The 12,837-nt window shown below is 39.4% G+C and overlaps 1 protein-coding gene across 2 annotated transcripts; it reads left to right on the plus strand.

The window, feature by feature from the left end:
• The first annotated feature begins 1,009 nt into the window (after positions 1 to 1,009).
• LOC137941336 (frataxin, mitochondrial) lies at positions 1,010 to 11,071 on the plus strand. 2 transcript variants are annotated; one of them, XR_011110388.1, is made up of 7 exons: positions 1,010 to 1,099; positions 7,182 to 7,598; positions 7,932 to 8,004; positions 8,307 to 8,354; positions 8,477 to 8,571; positions 10,550 to 10,761; positions 10,847 to 11,071. XR_011110388.1 is itself a non-coding variant. In XM_068786703.1 (6 exons), exons 2-6 carry the CDS (start codon positions 7,384 to 7,386, stop codon positions 10,677 to 10,679), a joined length of 561 nt encoding a protein of 186 aa, XP_068642804.1. In that variant the 5' UTR covers positions 1,010 to 1,099; positions 7,182 to 7,383; the 3' UTR covers positions 10,680 to 11,071. The 2 variants fall into 2 exon arrangements, 1 of the variants encoding a protein (XP_068642804.1); XM_068786703.1 differs by having other exon boundaries at positions 10,550 to 11,071.
• The last annotated feature ends 1,766 nt before the right edge of the window (positions 11,072 to 12,837 follow it).

The raw sequence follows: 12,837 nt of genomic DNA on the forward strand, positions 1-12,837 counted from the left end.
GGAAAATCGAACGAAATCAGAAGGTATTTTGGGAGAAAAGAGAATAGCGAGAGAGAGAGAGAGAGAAGGGAGTGGGAGGCTGAAAGGGAGAAGAGAGGGAGAAGAGGGAGAAGAGAGAGAAGAAAAGGAGGTTGAGAGGGATAAGAAAGAGGGAGAAGCGAGAGAGAAAAATGGAGAACAAATCAGAGAGAAGAGAGGGAGGCATAGAGACGAGAAAGGGGGTGCGGGAGAGAGGGCGAGTCCTAGAGAAGACCAATAGACGGAGGACGGAGAAGAGAGGGAGCAGAGACGGAGGCCGGAGAGGAGAGTATGAGAGAAGAGAGGGAGTAGAGACGTCGGGGGCGCATGGAGACGAGAGAAGGGGTGCGGGATAGAGGGAGAAAAAAATGAAAATGAGAAGAGAGCGAGAGAGGGGAAAAAAATAAATGTTGAGGGTTTGAACCCCCGTGTTTTCTTCATCCAAATGATTGGTAAAAAGGGTCAGAAAATAGATTCTATTTTTTATAACGTGGAGATGATGTTCTGTTTCATCTCCAGCATCCAGATGACATGAAGTCTGGCGCTCAACTAACGACATAAACATATGAACGACGTAATGCGGCTGTTATTCGTCTTACCCTTCCGCACACCCTCTCACGCAGTTTGCTCGTTTCGTTCCCGCACCCCTCTTTCGTCTCTCAAAACCCCGAGCTTACTGCTCCTCTCTCGTCTCCACCGTCCCTCTCCGGTCTCCCTCTCTACGGCCTCCATCTCTCGCTGCGAACGTCCTTTCGGCGTCCTTCTCTCCATCTCGGACTCGCTCTCCCTCTTAACCTCCCGCTCACTTCTCCCTCCCTCTTATCTCTCTCGGCCTCCCTCTCTTCTCTCTCTCTCCTCCCTCTCTTCTCCCTGTCGGCATCTCACTCCCTTCTTCCTCTTGCTATTATTTTTCCCCCAAAATACCTTCCGATTTCGTGCGATTTCCCCTATTTCGGCTTCGATTTTCTTCGATTTTGACATTTGGGCTTCGATTTCTTAATTTCTACTTCGGTTCCGCATCGATTTCCCCATTCGGCTTCGATTTCAGCCGTCGGCTTCGGTTTTCCCCAAATTTCAGAAGGTATGACTAAACCCTAATTTTTCCTGATTAAATGAGTGTTGTATTTGATTTAATTTTAGTTTCAGTGCCTAATTTGGGGTTATTTTAGCATAATTGTGGGATTTAGTGTTACAGTTTAGGGTCTAAATTTGTAATTAGGGCTAGGGTTTAGTGTTTTTAGGGTTTGGTGCTCTGTATTTAGGGGTTAAGGATTTATGGTATTGTTAGGGTTTAGGTTCTGGAATTAGGGTTTAATTTTTTTTTTCAATTTTTTTTTCAGTTAAGGTTTATTGGGTGATAGGGTTTAGGGTTTGGGGCTTTTACGGTTTTTAAGATCTAGGGATTTTTGTTTAAGTTCTGGAATTAGGGTTTAGGAGGTTTAGGGGGTATGGGGTCTAGGGTTAGGGTTTTAAGGGTTGAGGGTTTAGGGTTTATTAGGTTTTTTTTAAGGTTCTCAATTATTGGTTTAGAGTTTACGGTGTTTAGTCCAGTTTAAATAAGGTTGAGTCGCCTACACGGGCGTCCATTAGCCAACGAAACCCGACCCCCATCACTGACGAGGTACAGAGCAGCAACTTACATAGATTACATTTCATGAAAATTATGAGAAATATTTGTTAAAATATTAATATCAAGGATAGGAAAGTTCGCGTTTAATAAACTTAAGGTGAAGACGAAAGTTGATTCTCTTCTACAGCTAGTATAATCGATCTATTACGAAGAGAAACTTTGGAACAATCAAATTATTACAGCAGCAAAAATGTTCATGGATTTGAGCTGCTCGCCAACATGTTCTGCTCGGTGAAGAAGATTACTTCTATTGACATCTATAGATGATACCTAGAAGAACAAGACCCGAATTTGGAAACCACAAAACTTATTGCTTCTAGCATCATGTTCAGGTTTTCGTTCAGGCAGAAATTACAATGGGATGAAAACACTCTATTAATATTCTTCGCACCATTGAAAGAGTTAATGCGATCAAGAAAGTTTGATAGGTTCTCCACAGAGACTCGCCAACTCAGTTTCTAGCAGGGGCATCAAACTTGCTTTTGTCCTCCTATAAACCCAAGTTTGAGATGATTGATCCCAATCGAACCGAAATGGCCCATTGCAAAATAGAAATTTAAACACTAACATCAGATAAACAGAGAACAAAACATGATGTCATGCAATGCAATATTAACGGAAGATTTCTCAGATATCATAGAGGAATGCTATCAAACGTATCCTTGTTAGCTTCTCAACGGGAAGTTTAAATAAACAAACCCAAGCTATATCATAATGGCAAAGTTTTACTACTTATCTTCTTTTAGCCCCCCTTCCTTTCTTTATATTTTTTTGAAAAGATGTGTATATATATTAACAAGAAAATACATAAATTAAAAAGAGGAGAGCATCTCCCTGACAACCCGGGATTGTAGGGTGGTTCCGTTTTTAGCAATTGCATCGGCTGCCGAATTGGCGGATCTCGGTATGTGAGACCAAATACAAGATAATAATGAGCAAATTTCAGTAATCTCCCAAAAACTGTCCCAATGACACCACGGGGGAGGGGATGTACGCTCGCACCATCCAATGACCACCTTCGAGTCCCCTTCAATATAGAGTGGACCAGTGCACTTATCTCGGAAAACACAGAGCCCATTGAGGAGACCGTGAAGCTCCACCGACGTAGAGTCTGTGATTCCTAAAGGGCCGGCATATGAGTAAAGTTGGTTACCTAGGTGGTCTGAGATAACCCCGCCGAATTCTGAGAGTTCGGGATTACCCAGAGAAGAACCATCAAAGTTCAGCTTAAGGTAACCAGGGTCAGAAGGGGTCCATTCCTGCATAGTCCGGGCATTTGTCCTCAAGTGCATCCTAGCCAAATTAAACCAGTTCTCACGGATAGGAGTCCCCACAAATGAGGAGAAAGACTTCTTCGTTAGGAGCCAAGAGGAAACATGCCCTACCACTCGATCCGTCACCCGATCCGCAGATTCAATTTTACCTTCAAACCTTCTACAATTGTGTTCATTCCATAAACTCCACGATATGTAGCTAGCACCAGGCCGAGAGCATCACCTTTCTGAGACCAGGAAGGGACATACCAAGTAGCGATTTACTGAATGAGAGCAAATTGGCCGCCATACAGAATTGAATCCCCATCATGCTGAGAATGGATGTCCACACCTTCCCTGAGAAGATGCAATGAAGTATAACGTGACTAGTGGACTCCCCTTCCTTTCACTGTTCTAACTATGAATGTTGCAGAGGAGAACTAACATTATGCCTTTTGTATCAGGTAACAGAGGGACAAAATCAATAGTCCTCTCAATTCTACCAGTTGATTATTTTTTTCATTGAATGGTCAGTTGAATTTGATTCTGTGCAACAGACACAAAAACGGAAAGAAGGTAAATCATTGCCCCTTTTCAGCTAACCCATCTCAATAATAATATTAGCCTTCAAGACTATAGAGCATGCCTTTTTTTCCCCAAAAAGTAGTGCATGCTTTTATGTACCTACTTTTTGCAACAGGAAAGGGACTAAAAGATGGTCTTGACACAGCTGCAAACAGCTGAACATCATCCCATGCTATCGAAGCGAAGGAGTCAAGGGCAGAAAAATTGCCTCCCTCCGGCTAATCAGTGATATTAATTATTTAGACCAGTCCATGCACTCAGGAAAATAATGAAGAAACACAACTCATCCTACCTAGAATGCAAGTTTGAGCAATTTAATTCCTCATGTGCATATTAAAAGAATCAAATACCACATTCGGTAATAAAAAGTTGATTTAAGATGCACCATCAAATGACCACAGCTACACAGTCTTCAGAGAAATAAAGAGCAAAAACAGGAAATTACTGGTTCCTATCAATCAATTTGACATATTACTGTTTTATTCTTGAATCAATTACGCAAAAAGGTGGGAAAATAGTGATTGAGCTAAAACTTTTCCAGTACCTAAAACCTAACCAGTAGTAAATGGACTCAAATATTGACTCTTTGACTAAACTAAAAGTAAAAAAATCAACACAAGAGACAGTGACGTGAGAAAAACTGGTTTCCATATGTTCTAGTTTCATCGTGAAACATACCTAATTGGAGAGGACAACCATATCTGTCTATTTGGTGTTTGCTTGTTCAAGACATAAGTACCCAAAGTCCCCAACTTCACTGTTAAGACTTGGTTCTGTCATAAACATGCCCACAAAGTTAACCTTTGTCAGCTGTTGAGCCAAAAAAATTAATCTCATATCAGCAAATTAAGAAACTCTGAGATGAACTTCCGAAAATCCACCTCATCATTCTCACCCCATAATCTATATCATAGGCATCAATCTGGTCAGAATCACCATATTCCTGTCACAATTAAAACATAAAAGAAATTATTAAATCAAATTTCATTACACACATGAAACATAAACAAATAAAATAAGGCATCTTATACCAAAGAAAAAAAAAAACTATACATGCTTTAGTATCCAATGCCTTTGGATAAATGTATAGCTGCAAAGAAAATATGATAATCACGGAAATATTAAAAATTCAAGTACTATTAAGTTTACTCTGCACAAATTATAACACTTCATATCATAAAGACAGTAGGTGAAATTTGAACATAATTGATCAAAACCCTATTTCACATGTTTCAGAAAAGCATTACCTCTAATTTCTCTTGTAAGTCGTTCAGAGTGGCATCTGCCAGCCTATGAAATTCATCTTCTTGCGGGAGAGAACTGCCATTCAAAGAAGACCCACTCATTCGCCACTCATTGAGGTTATTGTGTAAGAATCACTTCAAATAATGTAGAGCACTTCTCCACTTTACAAGTGTAAAGTGTATCAATTTGCCAGTGATAATTCACAAACGGATCCATTCGTGAAAATTGGAGAAACTTGGCATTGATGCACATTGGGAAAAAACCTCCGGTCATGAAAGAATGGACTCCTTCTGATCTTGGTTTCCTAAAGTTAAATTTTGGCGGTTCGTCTCTAGGCAACCCTGGTATTTCATGTTTCGGAGGCGTTATTTCAAACTATTCCGGTAATCAGTTTTTCACTTATGCCGGCCCCCTTGGTATATCAGACTCTACGTCTGCTGAATTGCATGGTCTCCTCTCCCGTTTTCGTATCTTCAGAGATAAATGTAGGGGGCCTCTCCATGTTGATGGGGACTCCAAAGTGGTGATAGGTTGGTGTGAGAAAGCGTCTTCTCCTCCGTGGAGGCATTGGGATACTTTTAAAGAAATTTTAGATATTACCTCAATTGTTCCTTGTATTTGGTCTCACATTCCGAGATCCGCTAATTCGGCGGCTGATGTGCTTGCCAGGCAGGGAGCTACCCTACAATCATTGGTTGTAAGGGACGTGCTCCCACAAATTTTGTAATTCTCTTCCGTTTTATTAATACATCTTCAAAAAAAAAAAAGATTATTCACAAACAGAGAAACTTAAAAGCCCCTTTTAGACCCTAAGGAATAATTCGCACTGATAAAAGAAAATTAACAAAAGAATTCTAGTCTCCTGTCATAGTCATGTTGGTTCCTCGCAAGATAAACAATTCATATTCAAACAAAAAGATTCAAAAAGTATATCGGTAATAGGTCAAAGAAAAAAACATGGAACAAAGACGAATCACATACCTATAATCAATCACAGCAGGTCCTTGATTGTCATCAACATCCAAAGAACGTGAGGAAAAAAACCTAGAAATGGAGGATGACTTTCTCTCCATAAAGTTAGGAAGCATCAAAGGCTTAACAATTGGACAACAAGGAAGGAACAGAGAGAACGAAACACAAATAATTGATTCAATAGTCTTCTTCTGATCAAAGATCTTGTAAACAAGCAAGCCATTTTAGCCGATCAGAAGTGTTGAGTTTCTTGGACAGGGTTAATGAAAATAAATTGTGTAGAAAGCTCCAGGACCACAAGAAACATCCCAGAATGTCCAAAAACTACCCCTTCATAAAATCTAGCCCTTGAAATCTTAACCCTCCAATTGGTGATCAGCAAATGGCCTACACAATTAGCCCCAAACTATTGCCTGTGGACTCTCTCTCTCTCTCACTCTCTCTCCTCTCTCCTCTCTCTCTTTCTCTCCTCTCTCTCTTTCTCTCTCTCTTTCTCTCTCTCTCCTCTCTCTCTCTCTCTCTTGTGTGATATTCAAGAATATAGCAGTACAAAACAAAGACCTTTCATAGTATTCGTTATCTGTAATAAATTTCATAAATATTAATCTGTTTCTCCAAATTTCCTCATAGGTCTCTCTCTCTCTCTCTCTCTCTCTTGTGTGATATTCAAGAATATAGCAGTACAAAACAAAGACCTTTCACAGTATTCGTTATCTGTAATAAATTTCAAAAATATTAATCTGTTTCTCCAAATTTCCTCATAGGTCTCTCTTTCTCTCTCCTCTCTCCCTCTTGTGTGATATTCAAGAATATAGCAGTACAAAACAAAGACCTTTCACAGTATTCGTTATCTGTAATAAATTTCAAAAATATTAATCTGTTTCTCTCTCTCTCTCTCTCTAGGTTTTTGGACTCAAAGGTGTGGTTGTTCTCCAGTGCTCAAATTGCACTTTTGTAGTATACCTTGTTTCTTTAGATCCCAAAACATTAGTATTGACTGGGAAAGAATCCCACATTGAAAAGTGAGAAAAAAGTTAATGGGTTATAATTGAATAATAGGCCTCCTAAGTGGCGAGTCATTTTGGGATGGAACTGGCCTCAACCCCAAAAAACTCAACATGGTATTAGAGTAGGTTGTATGTGTGGGTTAAGGTCCAGTTTGTGCTCCCCAGGTTATTTGTGTGTTGTGGGATGGAAAATTGTATGATCATGGATTGGATCCTTGGCTCAATGGCCCAATGATCATATGGGGAATTTCTAGTGTGAGATCTTGAGTTTAAATATCATGTGGGGAAACAATCACAATCTTCATGACTAATCAACATTCAGAAAAAGAAAAAAACTAGTACGGATGAAAGCGTGAAAAAAAGAAAAGAACTATAGCTTGCATCTAATCAAAATAAATTGTACTATTTGTCTTTTGATGTCAACAATCTCTTGACCAAACTAGTAATCACTATGTTTGTTCTTGATTTCAGGAGACTCCACAGGCATCGGTTTGGAGCTAATTGTGTAGGCCATTTTCTGATCACCAATTGAAGAGTTAAGATTTCAAGGGCTAGATTTTATGAAGGGGTAGTTTTTGAACATTCTGGGATCCTTCTTGTGGTCTTGGAGCTTTCTACACAATTTATTTTCATTACCCCTGTCCTGGAAACTCAACTCTTCTGATCGGCTAAAATGGCTTGCTTATTTACAAGATCTCTGATCAGAAGAAGACTATTGAATCAATTATTTGTGTTTCGTTCTTCTCTGTTCCTTCCTTGTTGTCCAATCGTTAAGCCTTTGATGCTTCCTGATTTTATGGAGAGAAAGTCATCCTCCATTTCTAGGTTTTTTTCCTCACGTTCTTTGGATCTTGATGACAAGCAAGGACCTGCTGTGATTGATTATAGGTATATGATTCGTCTTTGTTCCATTTTTTTTTCTTTGACCTATTACTGATATGCTTTTTGAATCTTTTTGTTTGGATATGAATTGTTTATCTTGTGAGGAACCAACATGACCATGACAGGAGACTAGAATTCTTTTGTTAATTTTCTTTTATCAGTGCAAATTATTCCTTAGGGTCTAAAAGGGGCTTTTAAGTTTCTCCGTTTGTGAATTATCACTAGCAAATTGATGCACTTTACACTTGTAGAGTGGAGAAGTGCTCTACATTATTTGAAGTGATTCCTACACAATAACCTCAGTGAGTGGTGAATGAGTGGGTTTTCTTTCAATGACAGTTCTCTCCTGCAAGAAGATGAATTTCATAGGTTGGCAGATGCCACTCTGAACGACTTACAAGAGAAATTAGAGGTAATGATTTTCTGAAACATGTGGAATAGGGTTTTGATCAATTATTTTCAAATTTCACCTACTGTCTTTATGATATGAAGTGTTATAATTTGTGCGGGTAAACTTAATAGTACTTGAATTTTTAATATTTCCGTGATTATCATATTTTCTTTGCAGCTATACATTTATCCAAAGGCATTGGATACTGAAGCATGTATAGTTTTTTTTTTCTTTGGTATAAGATGCCTTATTTTATTTGTTTCTGTTTCATGTGTGTAATGAAATTTGATTTAATAATTTCTTTTATGTTTTAATTGTGACAGGAATATGGTGATTCTGTCCAGATTGATGCCTATGATGTAGATTATGGGGTGAGAATGATGAGGTGGATTTTCAGAAGTTCATCTCAGAGTTTCTTAATTTGCTGATATGAGATTAATTTTTTTGGCTCAACAGCTGACAAAGGTTAACTTTGTGGGCATGTTTATGACAGAACCAAGTCTTAACGGTGAAGTTGGGGACTTTGGGTACATATGTCTTGAACAAGCAAACACCAAATAGACAGATATGGTTGTCCTCTCCAATTAGGTATGTTTCGCTCTGAAACTTGAACATGTGGAAAACAGTTTTTCTCACGTCACTGTCTCTTGTGTTGATTTTTTTACTTTTAGTTTAGTCAGAGAGTCAATATTGAGTCCATTTACTACTGGTTAGGTTTTAGGTACTGGAAAAGTTTTAGCTCAATCACTATTTTCCCACCTTTTTGCGTAATTGATTCAAGAATAAAACAGTAATATGTCAAATTGATTGATAGGAACCAGTAATTTCCTGTTTTTGCTCTTTATTTCTCTGAAGACTGTGTAGCTGTGGTCATTTGATGGTGCATCTTAAATCAACTTTTTATTACCGAATGTGGTATTTGATTCTTTTAATATGCACATGAGGAATTAAATTGCTCAAACTTGCATTCTAGGTAGGATGAGTTGTGCTTCTTCATTATTTTCCTGAGTGCATGGACTGGTCTAAATAATTAATATCACTGATTAGCCGGAGGGAGGCAATTTTTCTGCCCTTGACTCCTTCGCTTCGATAGCATGGGATGATGTTCAGCTGTTTGCAGCTGTGTCAAGACCATCTTTTAGTCCCTTTCCTGTTGCAAAAAGTAGGTACATAAAAGCATGCACTACTTTTTGGGGAAAAAAAGGCATGCTCTATAGTCTTGAAGGCTAATATTATTATTGAGATGGGTTAGCTGAAAAGGGGCAATGATTTACCTTCTTTCCGTTTTTGTGTCTGTTGCACAGAATCAAATTCAACTGACCATTCAATGAAAAAAATAATCAACTGGTAGAATTGAGAGGACTATTGATTTTGTCCCTCTGTGGTGAATACCTGATACAAAAGGCATAATGTTAGTTCTCTTCTGCAACATTCATAGTTAGAACAGTGAAAGGAAGGGGAGTCCACTAGTCACGTTATACTTCATTGCATCTTCTCAGGGAAGGTGTGGACATCCATTCTCAGCATGATGGGGATTCAATTCTGTATAGCGGCCGATTTGCTCTCATTTAGTAAATCGCTACTTGGTATGTCCCGTCATGGTCTCAGAAAGGTGATGCTCTCGGCCTGTGCTAGCTACATACCGTGGGGTTTATGGAATGGACACAACCGTAGAAGGTTTGAAGGTAAATTCGAATCTGCGGATTAGGAGGCGGATCGAGTGGTAGGGCATGTTTTCTCTTCACTCCTCACGAAGAAGTCTTTCTCCTCATTTGTGGGGACTCATATCCGTGAGAACTGGTTTAATTTGGGTAGGATGTACTTGAGGACAAATGCCTGGACTATGCAGGAATGGACGCCTCCTGATCCTGGCTACCTTAAGTTGAACTTTGATGGTTCTTCTCTGGGTAATCCCGGACTCTTAGAACTCGGCGGGGTTATCTCGGACCACCTAGGTAACCAACTTTACTCATATGCCGGCCCTTTAGGAATTACAGACTCTTCGTCGGTGGAGCTTAATGGTCTCCTCAACGGGCTCCGTGTTTTCCGAGATAAGTGCACTGGTCCACTCTATATTGAAGGGGACTCGAAGGTGGTCATTGGATGGTGCAAGCGTACATCCCCTCCCCCGTGGCGTCATTGGGATATTTTTTAGGAGATTATTGAAATTTGCTCATTATTATCTTGTATTTGGTCTCACATACCGAGATCCGCCAATTCGGCAGCCAAAGCGCTTTCTAAAAATGGAGCTACCCTACAATCCCTGGTTGTCAGGGAGATGCTCTCCTCTTTGTAATTTCTGTATTTTCTTGTTAATATATATACACATCTTTTTCAAAAAAAAAGAAAAGAAAAGAAGGGGGGCTAAAAGAAGATAAGCGGTAAAACTTTGCCATTAAGATATGGCTTTGGTTTGTTTATTTAAACTTCCCGTTGAGAAGCTAACAAGGATATGTTTGATAGCATTCCTCTATGATATCTGAGAAATCTTCAGTTAGTATTGCATGACATATCATGTTTTGTTCTCTGTTTATATGATGTTGGTGTTTAAATTTCTATTTTGCAGTGGGCCATTTCGGTTCGATTGGGATCAGTCATCTCAAACTTGGGTTTATAGGAGGACAAAAGCAAGTTTGCTGCCTCTGCTAGAAATTGAGTTGGAGAGTCTCTGTGGAGAACCTATCAAACTTTCTTGATCGCATTAACTCTTTCAATGGTGCGAAGAATATTTATAGTGTGTTTATCCCATTCATGTGCCTGGACAGAGAAATGCGGATGGTAATTTCTGCCTGAACGAAAACCTGAACATGATGCTGGAAGCAATAAGTTTTGTGGTTTCCTAATCCGGGTCTTGTTCTTCTAGGTATCATTTATAGATGTCAATAGAAGTAATCTTCTTCACCGAGCAGAAGGCGAGTAGCTCAAATCCATGAACATTTTTGCTGCTGTAATAATTTGATTGTTTCAAAGTTTCTCTTCGTAATAGATTGATTATACTAGCTGTAGAACATGTTGGCAAGTAGCTCAAATCCATGAACATTTTTGTTGCTGTAATAATTTGATTGTTTCAAAGTTTCTCTTCGTAATAGATTGATTATACTAGCTGTAGAAGAGAATCAACTTTCGTCTTCACCTTAGATTTATTAATCGCAAACTTTCCTAACCTTGATATTAATATTTTAACAAATATTTCTCATAATTTTCATGAAATGTATTGTATGCAAGTTGCTGCTCTGTGCAATGTTATTTTCTTTATGTTGTTGTTGTTCCTGATTTGATCTTGTTTGATAGATTCATAGATTTTGCTCTACCATGTTATTTTATGTTGAACCGTGATATGTTTCCGGCTATTTATTGGATCTAGATCTGGATCTTTGTTTTCCATTGAATTCCCGTGCGAAATATGGCTTCTACTTTATATAACAAAGTCTATTAACATATGAGAGCGGCCAATGCGACTGCTGTAGTTTTCTGCCTCAGGAACTGTAGCTAATGGACTCATAATAAATATTGTTCAAACCCAACCTCATGACCCATCAGTGCCGGACCACAAACCAGGACACCTATACTGGATCCTTCGTAATCGAGAAGCATCTCTGCATGGGAAAGCCACCATTGAAGTATGTTTAGTAGCAGGAACAGGAAAGGAATACGTTAACCAGTGAAGAAACAGGGGCAAGGGAACTTACTGTCGAGGTTTGGCCTCGCACCATAGTGAACCTTTGTATTCTCAATAATGGATTGATCAGGGAGGCTCTCCAGCTCTTTGTCTGGCGAGCTTGTAGGGCTTGTAAGGTCAATGCTTTGGATCCGACTAGCTTGCCGATCATATCTTCTCTTGCTGAAGGGAACTGTAATGGTTGCAGGTTAGAGAGACAGGCGAATAGAGCGTTAAGTGAAGCTCTGGCCGTCCACGAGTAGATCTTGTTGGTGTTCTTGTCTTTTGGGTAAACATAGAAACGGCCGACGAGTCCGGAGAGAATAAGAAAAATTACGAAGGAACTTAAGATTATAGCTCCGAGCCAAAGCCAACCGTTGGAACCCAAGGTTGCAGAGAAGGGCTTATCCGATGGGTGAGGCCTGAAAAATATAGTCTTCGTTTGGGTTTTCTCGCTAAGGGCGGGTCCTTTGTCTCTTGTAAAAAACTCTTCAATCTCAATTTGGAGCTGAGAAATATCCAGTGACGTTCCATAAAGAGGGAGGATGAGATTGAGCAAGGTGAGGTCTACAGAGTGCTTGAAGGCGCATATAAGAACGAGTCGAGACGTTCTGCAACCAATGTTGGCTTTCCTGAAGATGATTTCACGGATGATGGAGATCATCGGTGAAATGCCACTGCCTCAATCACTAATGTTTCATGCCTGCACTCATTACAACGCTTGGGTTAGTGGATTTATTTGAAAATGAGACTTAAACTAATCGATCAAAAATCAGTGTAAGGTCTTTCCATGGAAACTTCCAAACGATCAAGTGGAGACGAAGAAGCAAGTTTCTCGATCAGCTTTCGCGACCAGCTTCCATCATTCTTGATGATAACACTAATCCTATGGGGCTCCAGGCTGCTATTGGAGCTGACCGTGAAAGGGTGCCATTGCTGGGAAGAAATTGCAAGCACGTTGATGCTCACGAAACTTGTAGTAGTGTAATCCAACGCTGACAAAAGAAAAACAAATGTTTAGTTTATAATAAAGATCCATTTGCTGAAAGGTTTTATTTTTTATTTTTTATGAGAATATATAATGAGTTTGTTGGGACCAGCAGAAGCTAACTTAAGCTCTTAGAGAAGTTGAGCTCAACGGTTTCGCATGGCAGAATCCGAGCAGAGACTAATCGGACCTTTTGACGAGATTGTAA

Source organism: Aristolochia californica, unplaced genomic scaffold (assembly GCF_029961685.1).
Source record: "Aristolochia californica isolate CCGP_79_NKW_82.1479 unplaced genomic scaffold, dmAriCali1.0.hap1 SCAF_9, whole genome shotgun sequence".
NCBI classification, from domain to species: Eukaryota; Viridiplantae; Streptophyta; class Magnoliopsida; order Piperales; family Aristolochiaceae; genus Aristolochia; species Aristolochia californica.

What these genes read in the sequence shown, in the direction of transcription:
- LOC137941336 (XM_068786703.1), top strand. Translation starts at nt 7,384, where the DNA reads ATGGCTTGCTTATTTACAAGATCTCTGATCAGAAGAAGACTATTGAAT. An exon ending in CCTGCTGTGATTGATTATAG is followed by an intron (nt 7,599 to 7,931) that starts GTATATGATTCG and finishes TTTCAATGACAG; the next exon opens with TTCTCTCCTGCAAGAAGATG. An exon ending in TGGTTGTCCTCTCCAATTAG is followed by an intron (nt 8,572 to 10,549) that starts GTATGTTTCGCT and finishes TCTATTTTGCAG; the next exon opens with TGGGCCATTTCGGTTCGATT.